The following is a 20,840-nucleotide window of genomic DNA, read 5'->3' as shown; positions in this document are numbered from 1 at the left end:
AAGTTGTTAGATGTGCTACAACTGCCACTCATTATTATTATTGTCACAAGCTTGAACTAGACTCAGTCTTTGAAAGGGTTACGAGATCTAGTGGGGCCAGCCTTTAAAATGGAAGACACGTATTACACCCAGTTGCTTGATGTCATTAGAAGCATTACAACATTTTCAGTGAAGAAACAGAGCTACAGTTTCAAACCTATAGATGATGAGATTCTGGTAATACACTTCACCCTGGAGAAGTACATCCAGCTGAGATCTTAGCACATACCAGAAGCATTAATGAAAAGGAGCACACAATATCCTTAGTGGGAAGCCTGACACTAGTGCTGGTGAGGCACTATCATTAGCTCTGCTTTGCAGACAGAAGGATTGTAATGACTTGCCCAAACTTAGCTAAGAAATCTGCAGTTTACCAGCTTCCTACGTAGTCAGATAACTGCTAGAAAAAGGTTTATTCTCATACTCCAGTAATAGACTTCTCCCAACCAAATGTTGCCTTTGTCATTTGCATAAGTAGCCCCTCATATTTGTTAATTATTTCTGGAGAGAATAACACTCCTCATCATGCAATCACAGGTGCTCACTCTGTTGTATGGATACATGTGGTTGATTAGTTTAGATACTTCCTTGAGCTGACAAAAAAAAAAAAATCACTTTTTGTTTCCATTTCTGCTACTCAGAAATTGCAGTAAATTTATACATTCCAGATGAGTAACTGGTTAGATTTTCATTTCAATTATGTCTAGCAATGATGATCAAACAGGTAGGAGAGCACCTGACTGTCGTAAAGGCACTGCTGATTGCAGAGTCAATGGTCACCATTCATTGAGAAAGCAAGAAACAGTATCTGCTGGACTGTTGGTACCAAAGTGAGCGCAGCTGCAAAGAAGCAACACAGGATCAATAAAGAGTAGGGGAGAAATGGGGCAAGGAGCTGAGGATTTTGCAGTTTGGGGCGCAGAGGGGAAAGACAACACAAAGAACAAAGACTTCCTGACCGTGATGCTTTGCTGTTTCTTTGAACAGATGTTCCTCCTGCCTGCTAGGATACCTCACTCTCCTCAGAGATACGCCAACACTGTGGGTCTTGTGATTGAGAGGGAAAGATCAAAGACAGAAATTGATGGGCTCAGGTGAAGTATAAACTGTTGGCTAATATGTTAGGAATCATAATATAAACTAATTTCTCATGTCCATACAATGCTGTATTTTGCTTTCCTGATAATTTATCAGATTCACCCTAGCAATTTTGTAGTAATTTTATCCACACATCTATTTATCTATACACACACAAAGAGAGATCTCATTTAGCATTTGATTTAGTTAAACCAGGAACTTGTTGAAATATATTAAATGCATGTTGTGGTTATAGATTACCTACTTATGTATTGTCTACTAGTATTGCCTTAAATTTTAAAAATCTCAGAGCTCTGTAACAACACAAATCAAAAAATATTTATCAATTCTGGCAAGCAGAACATTAATTCCTTTGTAAGCACTGAAAGCAGAAAGATGAAGAAGAGCTTTCTTGGCAAGCGTGTGGGAAGCTGGAAACAAAAGTCAATCTTCTTAACACAAACCCCTCTACATTGTACACACCTCTGCCTAGTTTTTATTGCCTTACAAGAACAACATCTTCAAAGAAATGAGAGGTTTACTTTGTATTCTAGTGGGAGCAGGACTAAGCTTTGTCCTGTGGTCATACAGGATTCATAAGTCTAAGAACACAAGTCACATCAGTAGCTTAACCAAGTTAGAAAAGCTGTTTTGATATTAACCAGCTATGACTGACCAAAGAGTTTACAGCCATTCATGTAATTTCTAAAGATCCAAAACTGCGGTAATATCTTTAATGTGCTGGGTTTCTTCTTTTGCCTACACTTTAGATTGTTACATGGGTGGTGTCACAGCAGGAAGATTGCAAATACATGGAGCTGGAAAGGGGTGCTTTCTCATTCAAATAAAAAAGGTTAAGAAAGAATTAAGAAAGTAAGAAAGGGACGATTTAAAATAACATCTGCTTGGATTCTAAACTACAGACAAATCCAGTTCTTTTAAATCATTGTTCATCTATGCACTTGTCCCTTTTTTTCCTTTTATAGCAGGTCTATGGATCATGAGCATTTACATTATTAAAAAGATATTTTGAGCTAGAAACAATTGGCCAGTGATTCAGATAGCAATGTTTGTTTGTAATAAAGGAACATAGTTTATTTTACTTAAAAGTTAATTAAATTTACTTATCTTGTACACAAAATCTGTGAGTTAGATACTGAATGCCTTTTTAGGGATCCCAGGTAGGTCTAGGGATTTGCACTCCAATATAGTCATGCTCTTGTGAAGAAATTAAACTAAAATCTACCATATGGTTTGCGGGTGGAAAAAATAATTGAATTAACAAAGCACACTCTTAATTGAAAATATCTAATCAGGTGCCTGAAAATAAATCACTTCAGGGTTTTTAATGCCCTTGTTTTCACACTGACATGATGAACAAAGACACCTGAAGTTTTGGAAGTGAACAATCATGTCATACTTTTGAACCTGCATTGTTTCTCTGTGTGCTCTGGGGAGAGATGGGGATTTACAACCAGAACCTCTAATCTTCTCAAACATTTTTCACTCCCAGCCACCTGCTGCAAAGACTGTATAAGAGGAAGTCATAATAAACTTTGAAGTATGCTGACTCAAATTCTAATATTACATTACTGTTCCATTATTTATTATGCCTACAAGCCTCAGTCATAAATCAGAGCCCCCAGCATGCTGATTATTGTACAAGTGAAGAATAAGTAGCCTGCCCTGGTGTTTCAACCTAAGTAATGATTACATACTTTGTAGTATATAAAAAAATGCACTAGCTAATCTTAATTCTATAGCAAACAAGTACAGAAACAACTAAGTTTGATGTTAGCTGCGTGGTTGGATCCTTTAACACAGAGACATTTGTAACATCTCTCTTCTCTGTAGATTCTCTGTGCTCAAAACTTGTGCTTGTAGCACAACTTTTTCCATATTGGAGGCATTAATAATGTTACTCTCTTTTAAATAGCATGTTTTTTCCAAAACTTGAGGGACTTGGGAGCTCTTCTAGACAATATTTGTACAGATACGTAAGACCGACATGAATAGACAAATACACGTATATGCATAGTATAATCATAGCAGCCTTGTTTCCCCTCTTCAAACACACATTCCAGTGACTATAACCCAAGGGACACATAGGACCTATTTACAATCAGTCGCAAAATGTGTGACTGTACTGGAGCATCACTCCCTTTACATACCATCCAGCCTTTTTAAAATCTGTACGTAAATTCTGTACTTGTCATTCCATAGATTACAGCAACCTTAACCTATTGATCTCAGCATAATTTATTTCTTTATTTGTTAAGATATAAAATAATGCAAGGGAGGCAGATGATCTGGAACTAGATGATCTTTAAGATCCCTTCTAACCCAAACCATTCTATGATTCTAAGCACTAAGTTCCTCTTCAAAGGGGTGAGCTCAACAACACTTCTCACATGTACGCAGCTGAAAACCAGTTTTTTGCAAACAAGTCCATAAACGCCTTTGTATTTTTATCAATCCATGGATGGGAAAGATGAAAGCCAACTCTCTTAAATATGAGCATTTGTCTTATAGCTGCATGGGAGCAGTTACTGGAAATGGTATTTGGTGCCAGTTATTTCTGCAGTAACTACGTCCAAAGTGAGAGCTATTGCTCCCAAGGCACCAATCAGTTTCTGGGATTAAATCTGGAAAGTTTGCTAAAGGAATTTGGTGACTTATCTGTGGTTGAGCAACAAAACTCACAGGCCCTCGATAGGCCACTCCACCCACCAGTCAAGCTAATCAGGGAAACACAAAGTTTCCCTAAATAACCGTTCTTCAGCATAAAGTACACCAGGCTTGAGAATAACACACTGCTATACACTTCATGAAGCTCTTTTCTTGAAAAGACTGAAACTGCCTGAACAGTTAGTTAATAAAATTATTGACTAATTTTTTTTTACTTGGTCAGATACTACGTTGGAGATACAACTAATGTCCTCTTTGAAAAATGGTTTCACTGTGAAGATCTTGGCACTCAACTTATACCAATAATTCAAGAGTAAGTATTTTTATGTGTAATTCTTAAAAGAACGGTTAAAATTATCTCATAGATCTTCATCTGTCTGTGACTTACAGAGTAAATTTTCGGTTTATGCTACATTTTACGTAGACTTGTTAAAAATTAATTGCTGCTCTACAAATTTTTAATTATCTCTTGTGTACCCCAAACTCATTAAATCAGATTTAAAAAAAAAATAAAATAAAATGTTCTTCACATCTATCTGGAACATAATTTTTAAACAAGTGTAAACACACTGCTGCTAAGTGCAAAAAGAATTGAATAAAAAATTAACACTGAACTGATGCTAAGTTAACTAGGTAAAACACTAAATTGCCTTAGGCTTTTTTTTTTTCACTCTTGCTTTAATCTAAGTACTTTTAATCAATATTATTCAAGAATACTCAGGATTGTGACAAATTTGGTAGAGAGGTGCTTTTGAGGAAATGTGTGAATATCATCAATTGACCAATTAATTTGTTAAATGGTTGCTAAAGGTGAACAAGGCAATTGTTTGGTGACATGAATTTTGGAGGACTTTCAGACAAACCCTCTGTCAGTAAAATAGATATAGCCCTGTTGAATGCATGTGATAGCAGCTGAGGATCTGGCACATCCATTCTCAGCACAAAGCTTAATGGCCAGTATTATTGCCTAGTCTTTGTTAACCTACAGAACGTGAACATGACTTTCTACTTGTTTTAAATGTTTATTATTCCAGGTTTTTCAATTCAAGGCAATATCAAACTGGAAAACCAAATCCAGGTAATGAAAATTAGTTTCAGAATTACAACAATTATTGTATCTGATTGAACAGTAATGACTCTCTCCACATCAAATGACTAAATTTCTGTTTTTCTTTCCAATTATGTAAATGAAAGTTACTTTGGCAAGTAATTCCTTTCATTACCCCAACCACAGGAACTACCTGGAGAGTCTCCATGACATTGCCAGGTTCTTAATCAACACACGGGCACACACAAATCAGCATAAGCACAGCAGGAGCTGCCTGTGGGATCTCCAGGACAGCCTGGCATTCACACCTGGAGAGCTCCTGCTCCAGTTAGCCAAATGCTGTTGTGAAGGCCACCAGTTCAGTCAATTCCATTGCTCAACTAGGTTTGTTGTTTCAAAAGAGTCTGTTGTCTCATCTTTGCAGATGACTGACCGGGGGACATCCTGTACCAGCCAGGAAGTCTATGGCTCAGGTGCAATGCACATGCACAGCCATAATACCCAGCTGTGCTACTCTTACAACTACAGGACAAACTTGAATATCATCCTTCAGTCACACCCATAAATGAAATTCTATAGCTCTTGCCACAAGATAAAGATAAATTTGAGTTCCCCTCTTTAAGAAGATTTTGGCACTAACCAGTTGTCCTTAATCTCCATATTCATTCCCAAATGTCTTAAGAAAGACAATTTTTTTTATGAATTACTCTATCAGAGACAAAAGTTATAATGAAACATTATTTCTACATCTATCCCATTTCTCAGCTTGACAGTCACCATAAAACTGTCACTGCCTGCCCTCTCAATCAATAATTGAACAAAGTTCTTACACAAATCCTAAAATCAATCAAGGGAAATAATTTTTTTTTGCATGAACATCACCTTTCTTAAAAACAGTAAACTAGATCATTGTCACCAAAATGAAAAGTTCACATGAGAGTTGTTCTGTATGGGATAGCAACCTCCCAAGCCCCAGGAAATGGTAAGCCAGCCAGAAGACCTGCCTGAAAGACTTTGCAGCTGAACCAGCTTTTAACATTGACTCTTTGACTCTGAAATGTACTTCTCAAAAAAAGGCTCTCTGTTTCTTACAAACAAAATGCTGTCTTCTCCAAGATCTTACTTTTCTTTATATACACCATCAAAATGTGTTTATTTTAATTTGATCTTTTTTTTAATTTGAACATGTCACCTGTGTGACATACTTGGGTGTTAGTGGTTTATTTGGGTCCTTTTTGTGGGAGGGTAGGTAGGGCAGGTACTGTCTCTCACTGTGTGTTCGTGCAGTGTCTAGCAGAGGAAATATAATTTCAGATGAAGCCTCTAGATGCTGCTGTAATAAAAAAAATATAATCTCACACTTACTATCCTTGTTCAATACAGCGATTTCCAATAAGCATCCCTCACTGGTCTCAGCTAAGAGCTTCTATGTCAGTAACAAAGAAATTATATCAGTGCAGAAAAAATTAACATTAAAGATTTATATTGTTAATATTTTTGCAGAAGATTAGAGCTAAAGAACAAACCTGACAATCAATCACAAGCTATGATGCATCTTGAAACTTTTTTTAAACACTCTGAAAAGTTGTTATTGATAAATCCAGTACAGAAGCTTTTTCCTTGTAATTTATTCAAAAGCTGTAGAAAGGCCAAAAGGCATGACAGACTTCCATTAAAGATGAAAAAAGTTTTTTTCAAGACAAAAATAGAGCAAGTAAACCTAGTTAGCTTGCTCAGAGCTCAAGACAGCCTTTTTCCCCTGAATGGATTCTCCTCTTGGATTACCCCCTAAGTCAAGACAAAAGCATTTGAAATGCTCTTGGCTTAACTCTTGCTGTAAGCAAAAAACAGTCAACAAAGTTACATGGCAGCCTTTCAGCCTGGGGTACAGCTCCTGTTTTCCAATTTTCAGTTCTCATGGATAATAAGAAGCTCAAAGTCTTATACATGAGGAAAATACCCCAGATTTTTAGTTAGTTTAGCTAACAGCTAGTTTAGCTAGCAGCTCCTGTAACTGTCAGTGAGACGTGTGTTAAAAAAAAATAATAATAAAAAAACTTTGACTTAGATATGCGTAAGCTGGTAATATATTCCTTCTGGAGTCATACACAATTGATAGAGAAATACTGCTTTGGATTTATTCCCTCAACAACTCTCTTTTTTTTTGTTTCTTAAGCAGTGGAATTCAACACCAGCAATGACACTTGTAACATAACAAGCTACCACCAGTTTCTCATGATGCTTCAGTCAAAACACATTTCAACAAGACTTGAGCTGACCTATGCAGAGGGCTGGGTTTTAGCGTCTTTCAGTTTCTCTTCTGAAAATCCAGAATCCCCTTAGTTTAAAAGTGCCAGCTGAAGCACTCTCAGGTTCATCTCTACATAAACCAGAACTAATGCCTTCCCTTCTTAGAGAGAAATGGAATAAAATTTAAGAAAAACATCTTGAAAGAAACCCTTGATTGCAGCTCACTCATACAGGAAAGCTATAAATGGAATCAATCAAGCTACACTTGCTTTAAAAAAGAACACCACCACCACCCCACCCTCCCCCACCCCCTAAAAAAGCCTTACGTTCAGATTTTTTCTTGATTTCTTTATGGTTTCTGGCACAGCCAACACTAGGGCAAGTCCCTCTGAAGCAAGGTACTCAGAGTATATTAAGACGCTATTAAAAGCGTATATCAAAAGTATATCAAGTAGCTATTAAGAAGATACATTTTCAGAAGAGGGACTCAGATATCATCAGATGAAATACAATCAGAAACATTTGTATGCAATCCTTCCTTCAGACATCTTCCCTGGAACTGTTTTACACTGAATCATTAGCTTCTTTTTTTACCATGTGTAGAAATAAAGCCCAAGAAAACTAACCCCTCCTTTTATCAATAAGGGTGATATATTTAGGATATACTCTAAACATGTAACACACAAAATAAGTTGATTTGGTTTACTTTACACGTTTTTTTGACAGAAGCAATCACAGTTATTAAAACAACTCTTGCTACTTTCAGCAAGATGCTACTGGCAGCAAGATTCTCTCAAGGTTTCCATTTCATCCCAATTTTATAGTCAAGAAGACAAGAGACCATTCAGACAGACAAACGTCGGTTGTAATAAACCATGATGGCTGAACATTGCTCACAAATGTATCCAGAAGTTGAAAAGCTTATCCTACCATGCTCACTGAAATAAACCAGGCTTCTTTTATGTGAAATTTGATGGGGAAAAGCGCAAGAAAAGACTTTTCCTAAGTTAGGGTTGTTTAAAAATTATCTTTAAGAATGTTAATGGCATAGGAAGAATGTCAGGTTTTTGTTTACCCAAATTAATTAACCTACTTCTAATTGTCAATGAAATGTTAATTCCCATAAAAGATTTATTGTCAGTGGAAATACAGATATTAAATACAAATACCTGTCCTGTAGTGACTTCGTAAGCAAAACTTTCATTGCCACTAGGGCTATCTAGGGATATTTGTAGTCTGTTCTTTAAATCAGGTTAGTATCGTTAGAACACAGCATAGCTCTATGCTTGTGATTCAGAGCAGACAAAACCAAAGGATCTGAATGAGCATGAGGAAATTGGGTGCTTTCTTCAGTTAGTTGGAGTAGGAACACTATACAGCCCAGGGTATGGTCTATAAACAAATGTTTTCTGGTTTCAGTACTGCTATTAGGCAATTTCTGAGTGTGAGCTCAGCACTATAAAAATCAGCTTTTTTACTGTCATCCCAGGTAGCTAATCCAGTGCAACCCTTGTAGACAGTATTTGCTGTTCAGTCTTGTTTCACTGGTGTATACAAACAAGCAGATCAAAAGAGAAGAGTGTTAATAACTGAAAATAAGAAAAATCTAAAGAATAAAGATAACTGGCTAGTAGGTAATACTAATTCAATTAAAAGTACCCAAAAAAAAAAAAAAAAAAAAAAACAGGGACAGGGAGAAATTCTGTCTTCATTTACACTAAAGCAAATATAGGGCCATTCTTTTGAACTTAACTGTATAAATATTTGTGCCTTTTGTTGTAGGCACATTGATATAATTCTAAAGACACTATCACTGAGGTTTTTTTTTTTAAATAAGAATGATGATTTTGGAAACACTTTTTATTTGCTATGAAGCTCTTTAGAAAATTTAATATTTGATTCTCTTTTCTCTCATCTTTTAAGGACTCCCAACATATCTAGATAGATTGCTCCTTCTAGAATATCTTGATTCTTTCTACTTTGAGAACTTGTATTAAAAGAAACAACATATGAGCAGTAAGGTATTAAGGAGTGCTTGTCTACGGAATTTATTTTGTAAACAGAAACCAGGAGGTCTCTAGCACATAACAGTATGCAAACCAACACAGACTCAACCATTTTTAACTGTCTAGTAATTATACAATTCTCCAAGACACTGTCTCTATAACTTTTGTCAACAACTTGAATCTACTGCTTTTTCATATCATCCTTATTGTCTCTATTCTGGCAAAGATGCCCACATAAATACACTGTCCATCTTTGTCACATCTTACCTAAAGTCATGTCCATATCTCTCCTGAAGCCCACCTGAACTGTAAAGAGTACACTGGTTGAAGAAGGGAATAGAATAATCTAATATACACGTGCAATCCGGTATAACCAACAGCAACCCCTCACTGGCTTAATTCATTTCCCCTCAATATTTAACAACTTTCCACACCACACCACTCCCTGCCAAGTATATAGCCAGTACTGGAGATGAAGAGCTCACGTGAACCAACCTAAGTCAGCAACATTTAATACGCGAGTAAAGTAGAATTACAGTGTCTGCAGTATGGCTGCTATAATTTGCCATATGAAAACTTCTACTAAACTTCTTAATTCCAAACTACAGCATATTATCCAAAAGCCAGGACTGTGGGCTGCACATTCTCTGGAGCCAGGAATGCTCCAAGAAGTTCATTAGGCTCCTAGAGCCCAGAACTGCTAATGACAACATTCACCAAGCAAAATCCAAGAAGAGTCTTCAGGACAAAGTCTGCTTCTGCCACAATATTCTTAGCTGAGCCTCCTCAGTGAGAGGCAGAACATGAACTGTAATCTCCAGGAGCTCTCCTAATGCTTCACTATGGGAACCAAGCCACTACTGACCTTTAGTACATAATATATATAATAAACCTATCAGGGAAATTGGAAGAAATGCCCTAAAGTTGTTTTCTATTCAGATTTTAGTGGGAAAAAAAAACCTAATATTTTTGAGAGTTCTAAAGCTCAGAGCAGTTTCACAGCAGGTACGTCTTCTCTAATAAGGCAGGTTCTTTCTTCCTTACACTCTTAAATACTCCCCAGACAGGAACATCAGAAACAGAAAACTCACTAATGGAGTCAGGCTGACATTCTCACTAGTGTTTCAAAGGCAGTTTAGTAGTAATAGCTCACGCATGCTGGACAAATCCTCATCTCACAAATGTAGTGAGGTCTCACAATGCTTGTTATAATGAAATATCCTATTCTGTAGAAGCAGAAGTTATGCACAAAGATGATTAATGAAATACCCAGTCATATAAAAGGCAGATTCAGAAATGAAAATTAAGATTCTTGATTTTAGGAGTGGAACAGTGCTCAGTACTTCTCCGTATAATTTGTCATTCTTAATTACAATGACCTAGCTATATTATGAAGAACTTTTAAACAGAATTATGGCCTAACTCTTGCAATTTCTTGTTCTCATTTATTCCCTTCCTTCTGGCTGGTGATACCACCTTTTGAAAAGGCTATATTTCTTTATTACAAAAATATTTTCCAAAGCTTTCATCAAACCTCTTTGTTTCAATTAGGACAAAAAAATTAAAATTGTTGTTTAGTTTCCAGCATAGATTTAATGACATGAAGAAAAATGTGCCTAGATGTAATTACAGGCACAAGTCATAAATTAGCAGCCATGCCAATTCTCAGGGCATGTTGCAAAAACAAATGCAGTTACACGGGGAAAGGTATGATTACAAGTGAGTGCTGCATTTTCAGCTAAATGTTTCTGCATCTATACTCAACAACAGTGAAATGAACCAACTGCCCCCAAAGTAATAAGTCACTGTCAGTGCTTTCACTCTGGATTTTTATATAGAATGAGCTAACTGCTTATTTTCAAACCCAGGTGCCTGAAAGTATGTCCTTCAGTCCACAGGTTTTATTTGGAGAGGTGTTAAACTCTTACTAGTCTCATTGACATTTCTGTTAACATTGAGAGTAAAGCAGAGTTTTCACAGGAATTAGGTAGGCACGTATGAGAAAGCATCCTAGAGCAGAGATTATTGTTGGCATTGGCCAGCAATACATGAAATGCTGCAAACTGTATTCTTTAAGAGTTAGAAAGGGTGATTAGAAAGTGGACAGAAATAAATTAATATGTAATTCTAAAATAACTTGTGAGCTCTCTATCCCTAGTCTGGACCATTTTATTCTCTGTTAAAGGATTATAAAACAAAGAGGAGCTGACTGCTCCACTTTGGGTAAGGATGTCTTCTGCTTTTGTCAAGGGAGGCACCATTTTTAAGGGACTTTTCTCACATCTGTGGAGATGATGCCACAGCACACAGAGATGGCCTGTTTCTGAGGCAGCACAGTGACACGGGACAGAGGGGCTTTCATAATTAGTTAGAATATAAAAGGTAATTTAAAGATTCAAAGATTGTTTCACCTCGAGTGTGCTGCCTAGAAATGAAGGATGGCATGTCACTGAAAAAAACAGTTTTTCATAAAGCCAACATGTAATCAGTTTCACAGTCAACACAGTCTCAATATATTGTATTTTATGTGCTTTATTGCTCTTTTTCTTTGCAACAAATCTCAAAGAAACAAGGTTTGCAAGAGAGCTGTGGGAGGAGCTTGGAGATAACAGGGCTCAAGAAACACTCTGTGAGAATGAGATGGTCTGATTTCTTGACAGGAAAGCTTAGGCACGTCACTGGGGTGGGGAAGGGGGAGCTTCCATGTAGCATGTGAGCTTGGGGTAAGGAAGTACACCCCACATACACCTGGTATGCCAGTGACAGTCTTCTTTTTGCCTGTCCTCTTTATTGCTATCAGAAGTACAGTGTTCCCAGCAAGTTCAGACTCTTTCTTAGGTGGCCTCTGTTGAGGCTGTAACTACTTGTATGCTTACTGACTGCTTTCTTGCAAGCTGTTCTCTTCATTTTTGCACAGCTTCATATTCGCTGTCTCGGTACAGTCTCTATTATTTAGCTGAAATCAACTTCTAAAACCTGTAATTTCCTTTTTAAAATATTTACAAACTCCTTTGGTAAACATGATGTATTTTTCAGCTTAACATGATATCTCCACGTTCTAATTTAAAGCTGAAAAGAGCTATAAAACCCATAAAGAACAAATTGCTGTGATATGAATATTTAATAGTAACAATCTACAAAAATGGACTTTACTGTTGAACTATTTAAATGGATCTCCTGGACATGTAAGAAAAATATTAGATTTGATGGTCCACTTACTGATACATTACTTGGAGATAAACGCACAAGACTTTTAGCTGACTAGCTTCGAATTGCCATCTTCTTGCATTTTGCTGGCATGTTTTTACCCTTTAGTCATTAAACTAATTGTTGTCTCCTTGTCCCACAGTATTACTAGAACATAAGAACTCCAGAAACACACCAACTCACACTTCCTGAGATATTGTTGAAAGCTAGTGTACAGACTAAAGCAGAAGTATATGCAAATATAGGCCATTAGCCTAGTAAGAAACACTCAGTTCTTTGGAAGCACCAGGCTTCAATTCTGGTATGTGCGTGATCACAAAATATTGGATCCCGCTCATTGTAGCTCATTAGCTCAAGTTTACAAGCACTAGGGCACTTGCAGCTTTCAGCGTCATGCGAGGGATAAGTACCAGGGTTAAATGAGGACTCAGTCAAGTAGGCTATTAGTAATGTCAGACATATGTTATACGCTTCATCATCACAGTGCTTTCTTATTTGTGCTGCAGTAACAGATAATCAAATCATAGAATAGTTTAAGTTCGAAGGGACCTCCAAAGGTCATCTAGTCCCCACCCCCACCCTGCAATGAACAGGGACATCAGACATTGTACTGGATCACACTAAAAGTTCTTTTCGTCCAGACTCGTTTTCAAAGGCTGTTATGCTGTCACCAGGCAAGTGTCATTAACATCAAAATCAGTAATAAACTAAAACCCCATCATAGACCAGGGCCCACTGACAGGACAAGCGTCAAAAGACAACTCTTTAACTGAGGAACTTAAAGTCTAAATAAATAAAAAGTCACCCTTAACTTGGAAATAAATGAAACTGTTAGAAAGTGCCTGTTCATCACAAGCAAGAAAGGACAGTGCTCCCCAGTTAAGTGTAGGAGGATATTGCACCTTACATTGGCCCTAAGCACACATAGGTCACTGCTAACTGTTGTCCCGTGTGTGTTGTCCCTGTTGATCAGGGCAGCTGGAGTCAGAAACCACTAGAAAGCAGAAAACAAGCAAGATTATGTTTACGAGGAATAAGTCATAGAAGTTAAACTACAAACATAGAAGTTTATAGTTATTTTTCATTGTTAGATTTGTGTTGCTTCTCGGTCAAAACACAAACAAGTACTTTGGCTTTTTTTCTGCCACCCCAAATTCCTTGCAGCTCGTGGGGAGCATTCATAGTTCTGCTTGCCCAAAACGTCACAGTGCCCACCCTAGAGACTCAGCTTTTTGCTATCCATTCTCCAGCATATGAATTCTGAACTTACTTGTTACCGTGATGCCGGAATTCTTAACCTATGGAGAAGATACATCCCTTTGAGCTGAGTGGGATACCCATGGCATCTCAGTATGTGTCTTGCCCCATCAGGTGCTATATATCACGTTTGGCAGGGGCTGGGGGGGAGGTGTGTGTTTGTTTTGTTGTGGTTTTAGTTTTGTTTTGGGGTTTTGTGGGGGTGTTTTGTTTTGTTTTTTTTTTAAAAACCTAGCTCAACTAGTACATGCATTTTCATAGGAAGCCCTACAAATGTGTAACTTGTATTCCAAGAGACTTTTCAAAATTCAAGTGACCTGTTTTATCCTGATAAAAGACCTCTCTCAACTTTATATTACTTTAGAAGGTAAAGATTGCTACTATTAATGAAACAAAGTATTTTAAAAAAAAAAAATCTATTTGAATACTAATTGCACTGAGTACCTTCTGATAAAATGTCTTAATTTTTCCTTCTTCTCTGCTGTGTGTGAATATATACCATAATATTTTAGACCTTTATTTTGTATCTCACCCTAGCAAAAAAACAACTTTCCAGTACAGCTGAAGTTGACTATATCCATAATTTGAGGACAAAGTGTATAAGTATTCCTAATTACTTCCAAAGTAAGTTTGATGTACCTGTGAAAATTAAGAAAACAAAAAGATCAAACATATTGAGATGTGAAAATAAATCACCAATTACCTTAATACTGCTTTGTAGTGTTACCGAACAAGAAACTACAGAATTCAGACTAGATCTTTTTAATGTTTCCAGTCCCGGATTAGAATAAATCTAATGTAAAGATTTTCCTTTTTCCTTCTGGTGCTTCTTAATTTCTCCAGAGGAGCTTGCTTTTCAATAAAAGTGTGTCAAGTATTTGAGTTAAATAATGTAAAAGTAGGATGCTTTTTTTTTAAAAAAAAAAAGTCTTGAAGGTAAAAAGCTTTCAAATAAAAAAATTCCTTCTTTTGCTGCAAATTTCAGCATTTCCTGAAAGAGGCATTGCTGAGACAAATAATTTGCAGAAGCATGTTGAATTCTTCCATTTAATTTAGTATAATGGAGAAGAAATTTGAATGTCAAAACCTGCTTCCACAATAAAAGGCTTAGCATCCCCATCCAGATTGTCTGGAGATAGATGTAGACACTTGGTGCTTATTATGATCCTTCAGGTAGCAGTCGGTTATTCAGTGCACTGCTATCCCTTGGATGCACTGACCTTCTCACCTATTGTTCAAAGACGCATACAAAATGGCCTTCCATGAAAAACTGAAATGATACATTCAAAACACTGCTGAGCAGGGAAATACAGCTTTAGAAAAGAACCAGAACAACACTGCAAAACAAATACATGAGTACTTTAAAAAGACCTACTCTATTACTAGTACCAAGACTAAGATTTGGCTGCAAGTTTATTACCTCAATGCATTTGGGAGACAGCCTTCTAGTGAGTTTTTCCAGCATCTATTTGGCATTATGACTTGAAATTACTCTATGGGTGTTCCTCCATAGCATCTCAGAACAAACTACTTCGGATCACCAAGGCTTTTGCACTGTCTCTGCACTTCACTGTGAGCTGATAAATAACTAAAACTAATTTCATATACCCAGCAACACACAGCACAAATCTTGAATTTCACCAGCTACACTAAAACTGCATTCCGTCCTCCAGCTATTTTAAATCAAATTGGTTATGAGAGAGAATTATGGGAAATTAAATCCAGCTACAACCCTAGGAACACCACAAAAAAGGCATTTTATTAAATTTGAGGTTGTGATAACCTGTTTGCTTCACTGTGGTCGGTGTATTTAAAAACATATAAGGGAGAAGAAACATAAAAGCTAGTACTAACTATGTGAAAGTTGTAGAGTGAACTGGTTCTATGGGCCTAATTCCGCTTATATGGGCATATGTAAGGGGTGACTCAGCAACGGCTCAGAGGTGATATATCAGATTTTACCAGTGCAAAAGCTGGTCTGAAAAAAAATGAAGAATGTGCCAGCAAGAAGTAGGTAGTCTACTGCATACTGTTTGAATGCATTTTTAACAAGTGTGGATGCACAACAGTTCTGACAGCAGCTTCAAAGAAGCGACTCCATAAAGCTACACAAGTAATACATGCATCTTACAACTTCAGATAAGAGGCGCTGATAACGACCCTAGAACTGTTTACTGTTAGAGCTCACTTTTAGCTAGATAATATCTGTAAATTGAACCCCGCAAGCTGTAAACAGCAGAATGTTCAAAGATTAAAGGGAAGCATCACTGATAGTCCTCTGCCTTGCTTACAGATGAACTCCTGAAAGAAACGCCTTTCCCACTAAATTCCACTTCTGTTATGGAGCCATTTTCCTTCCAAGGCTGGTTAAATGATCATCGTGGGGAAATAAAACAGAAGAAATCCTTGAGTATGTTTGGAGATAACTTTGAAACAGAGGTAGGAGGGGTCTAATTTCTCTGAAAGACGGGGTTGTTTTTAAAGGTACAGATAATAGGTGCCAACTGTTCAGACTGGGTGAATCCAGCAATATGTAATCAGCAGAGAAAATTATGCACCCCTACAGAACAACTCCATCTTAGCCAGCCCTGCCCTTGGGAAGCACCTGTCCTCATCCATTGATTTGACCAGCGCAGACAGGAGCTTCCTAGCTCAGATACTTCCATTTGCCCAGTCAATCTGAACCTTATTTCCATTAATTTCCTTTAGGATTTAAACAGCTCATTCTCTCCACTCTCCTATCAATCCACATTTCCTAAATGAGAAAAACCAGCTCGATGGAAATACTAGTCACAAGTGTGGCTTCCCTATATGTTTGAACAGCATTTTTGGTGCCAAATCTAATCTGGGTGTGTAAATACACTTTTTTCCTCCCCCTTCAAATCTCAATTGTGAAAACAAGGAGAACTGGGCAGCACCAGAGAGCCTGGGCCGTGCTAAAGCATTGTCCTACTCAGCTTAGTCAAACACAGTCTAGTTTGGGTGTAAATGAAGCTGTCACTATTTGATATCTGTGCTGTGTGCATGGTAGTTTACAAAACATTCTTTCCCTGGGTTACTTGGAGTTGCACTCTGAAGAATCCAATACATTTGACAGCAAAGTGACAGAGTGTGAGGCTGTCAGGAAGAACACAGAAAGGGCAGATAATGAGAAAAATAAGGTCCAATCTGCAGCTTTTCTAATGTTAATGGAGGAATCTTTTCTACTTCAACAGGCTCTTGACAGGGCCCAGAGTTCATGAGGAGGAAGTGCCTGTTCCAAGAACAGAAGCAGGAAGGATATAGATGCAAAGCTGAGAGTGGGAGGAGGCAGAAGGAATAGATAAGTGAGGATGCAGAGGAGCATAAGGAGTGGCAGGTGTGATCAGTTCCCGTTTTATCAGTAGGAATCAATATGAGAATACCAAACGTAATGTGAATTTTAATGTCTGTAAAAATAACATCAGCTTCCATGAATATTTTTCTGTAAAAATAGAATGTTTTTAATACTGTAGGAAGATGAATATGTACACTTTGGTCACTGGGATGAAGCTGTTCCTTTTCTTCTGTTTATTTCCCCCCCCCTTTTTTTTTTTTTTTTTTTTAAAGGTTATAGCTTATGGACCAGGAACAACTGAGAAAAGTAAAAAGAATTCAGATATCTGGATATGGCAGCTGGTATGTAGCAATTCACACTTGTTAGCCAATGAGTGCATGTTTCAGTTCAGACTGAACAGTAGTAAAGCCTTCTAGCACCAGCAACAGAAATTAAAATTATTATATTCCCTCTCATCAACAGGCACCCCCCTTCAGCTTTAAACTATCATGAAAAATAACTGTAAACTACTGCCACCATAGAAATAGTCTGTTTTTCCTCATGTTGTGTGTTGATGACAGAGATTCTGGCATTGTCCATGTCTTGGTGGGGGATTTTAATATACCCTACCTAGGGTATATCCTGTAAGTACATCAGAATGCCTCCAAGTGATAAAAAGCATCACCTATTACTTCTGCCTTGAAGCATTTCTCCTCCTACTGAAGTCAAGCTGGAATCAGGTAGAATGAGCTAATAAAAAAGTCTAACTGAGAACTTGTTTATACTAAAGCACAGTGGTAGGTAATCCAGATGCCCTTCATTCAGCTGGCTTCTAGGAAACATTTGCAGCCCAAGGGAATAAACAGAGAAAAGCTAGTTTTCATTTACACAAATCAGGGAGGCAGATATTTCTATCACTTCCTGTTCTGTTGAAATTCACAAGGACTATGAAATACTAATTAAAGACATAATAATCTCGAAAGACATTTGTTAACACTGCAGCTTACAGCAGCCTATGCAATCAAGACCTCGTCACTGCCAGGATCCTGACTTCACTGCTTGACAAGATCCTGACAAGTCCATTCCAGTGTGGATGGACTCCTGTTAGCGATTTCTGTCAGCTCCCTGCTGACTCATGAACTGCTTTTCAAGACTTAAAAAGATACTAGGAATCGGAAAAGTAGAAGAGGAGCCTGAAGTACTCCAGGAAGTTATCTCTAATTTCCAGAGCTGTACCAACTGGCAGCTTGCTAGGTTAGACTGGTAGCAGTGTGCCCCCAAGAGTGAAGCAATGGGGTGCTGCTTTACAATGGGGAACAATGAACAATGAAACATGTTTTTATTGATGTAATAGTGTTCAAGAGGGAAGGTGAGCTGAATGTTTAGCTAGACCTCAAGAAACAGCAGATTTGAAGTGCTCTTTCAGTAGGAAAGATTTCCATACTTACCTGCGGCATTTTCTTCTGCTACTGACAGGCCATGGAAAATTAAGAACTGGTTATCTGTTCTCTCCCTTCAGGAGGGCGCATCGACTGTGACCATGGATGGTAAAACCCTGACTCTATCTGCTGGTGACAGCCTGCTTGTCCGAGCCCAGACTACGTGAGTAGAGAACAACAGTGGTTCAATGCGTGATTACCCAGTTTCCAACAACATAAATTCTGTGTATTCACCCCCTAGTCTAGGGATCAGCTGGTGCAGAAGCATACATCTGTGAATGCAGGATTTGCAATAGCCTCCATTATTTCGCAGAGCAGAAGTCTCTTCAGGAGGAAACAAAGGCAGACACTCATTCTAGTTCAGCTCTTACTATTGAAGCTGGGGAAAATAAAAAAACAAGCACTACCAAGAAAAAGCAGCCAGCAACTGACCATGCATAAAGGTAGACAGCACAAATACACCAGTTGGCAATCACAGCAGATCCTCTATGCTTCAGACCAGGCTTCATCAACATCAATGGAGCAAGGTTTGGGGTTCAGATTACGAACACAGCTCTCTTCCTGGGGTAGGATGCATGTGGCTGTTTCATAATCTTGATGACAGGAGTTATTTGTAAAGGAAAAAAAACAAAATAACCAAAAAAAACCCAACAGTGAAAAGTTTCCAGAAAGAATGGAAAGTACTTGCCAAGTCTTGAAGCATGGCATAAGCTGATAAAAGTGCCCACCATGAGGAAGATGTATACTCATTGGTAATGCAATGCAACAGATTATAAGCAGATGATAAAGCCAACCTTCTTTCCTACAGGAAAAATCTAATAAACAGTAGCACTGACAGCACTCTTGTACACCTTTCATCCAGCACCGAAAACATTTCCTGAAAGAGCTGAAACCATGCAGCTGTGCACAGAACCGTTCTCTGCACCCGATCCAAACACGTAGCCACCTCCCCCTTTCACCATTACTTCTACTGCTTATGTGAAATCACTTAAATTAATTCCCAGTCCTGCAGTCTAATCAATGAGCATGTGTTTTCAAAACCATGACATGATGCACATGCAGAGATCTACCAGCACAGTTCATATTGGATTAAGACATTTATGAGATCTGTACAGCAGGCACCTTTTATTGCATGCATCACTATTGCACAGGGATTGATCTCTGGCCATCTCTGCAACTGGCACAGAAACAGCTAATACAGAAGTGATGACCACAAGAAAAATTCTATTGAACACAAAGATACTTATTTCATTAAAATAATATCTGTACCGAGGTGATTCTGTTTCAGTCCTCACATCAGTGAAATCAGATTAGATGCCTTCCCCCTGGGCTCATCTATAAGTAGATATAAGTTCTTCCCCACCGTGTCATGATGTTTGGGTTATATTAGAGACAGTGAAGAGTAATTACCTGAAATATCACAAGATATACCAATATGGAAAGAGAACAAGTGTAATCAAAACCGAACTTGTTTGTTGTCCCCTACTTTTCAGTAGAATCAATGTCTTTAGTTGTTGGTTTGAGTCTGTGGTTCCCCCACACACACATCAGATCATATCTCTTTCTATTTTTTCAGGTACTGCTGGAAGAGAGCAGAAGATTGCATTGCTATTTGCATTGCTCAGGACCCAAAACGCAAGCAGCCTTATACCTAGCTCCTGTGCCCACTGACTTTGATGATAACAAAGTTTTAACCTATTTGCATTCTCTTAATGATCTTTTAGTTGCAACGCCTGGAAATTTGAGTAGTCTAACACAATGATTACACTAAATTAAGTGGAGTCAAGTGCTGTGCCAAATTAAAACTTCCCCCCCCCAAGTAGTTAAAGTTTCAGCAAAATCTACAATCAGTAATTTAAAAAAAAAAAAAAAACCACAACAGAACAATAGTTCTTATTTGAAAGAAAATTAAACCAGGTTCAAGTAAAAGGATTGTTTATATAATATGTATACTACTTAGAATAAGTTAATGCTTATGTAGAACAACATCCAGAATAATCAACAGCTCTTTACCCATCAAGATGCACCATGAGCCATGGAAATTTCACAATAAAAATTAAGGCATCTCTCTCCCAGCTTTAGTGACTTAAGGATTTAAAATAAAGGTTACACTCAAACTGTATTTGTGCCAAAGTCCTTTTATCAAAAATTGTGCTTGAACCTCTGAATTCTACCCAAGCCCTGTTCTAGGTGCCTCAAATCTGAGCAAGAACCAGACCAGAAGTATTAAGCATCATCTGTGATTCTACCACTGCCAGAGCTCAGAAACCAGGGCTGAGCAGGTCATCAGGTAACTTCTGTTGAGGAGCCACTGTCATCTAAAGATTAGTCAAGAGGTGTCCAGTCCCAAAAATATGCCTGAGAACTAGGATCAAACCAGCATGAGAAGATTTATGAAAAGACCTAGATACCAAGTACTGGGGGAAATTTGCATTATAGTATCTCTTTTGAGAATTATTTCAGTTGTTGTGTTTCTCCCTCTGCCTCCCTGCCCCAATTTAATAATTATTTGTTAGCCAGAGGACAAACGAGAG

General features: G+C 37.8%; 1 protein-coding gene across 1 annotated transcript in view; it reads left to right on the top strand.

Annotated features, from left to right (window-relative positions):
- HAAO (3-hydroxyanthranilate 3,4-dioxygenase) overlaps nt 1-20,423 on the top strand; it is a 34,682-nt gene extending 14,259 nt beyond the window's left edge. The window contains exons 4-10 of the mRNA XM_014950567.1: nt 1,027-1,133; nt 4,028-4,117; nt 4,839-4,882; nt 15,866-16,011; nt 17,161-17,229; nt 18,387-18,469; nt 19,883-20,423. Coding sequence (XP_014806053.1) covers nt 1,027-1,133; nt 4,028-4,117; nt 4,839-4,882; nt 15,866-16,011; nt 17,161-17,229; nt 18,387-18,469; nt 19,883-19,961 — 618 coding nt within the window. The 3' untranslated portion in view covers nt 19,962-20,423. The remainder of the gene's footprint in view (nt 1-1,026; nt 1,134-4,027; nt 4,118-4,838; nt 4,883-15,865; nt 16,012-17,160; nt 17,230-18,386; nt 18,470-19,882) is intronic.
- The last annotated feature ends 417 nt before the right edge of the window (nt 20,424-20,840 follow it).

Source organism: Calidris pugnax, unplaced genomic scaffold (assembly GCF_001431845.1).
Source record: "Calidris pugnax isolate Ruff unplaced genomic scaffold, ASM143184v1 scaffold24, whole genome shotgun sequence".
In the NCBI taxonomy this organism is placed as follows: domain Eukaryota; kingdom Metazoa; phylum Chordata; class Aves; order Charadriiformes; family Scolopacidae; genus Calidris; species Calidris pugnax.
This window is presented reverse-complemented; position numbering and strand designations above follow the sequence as displayed.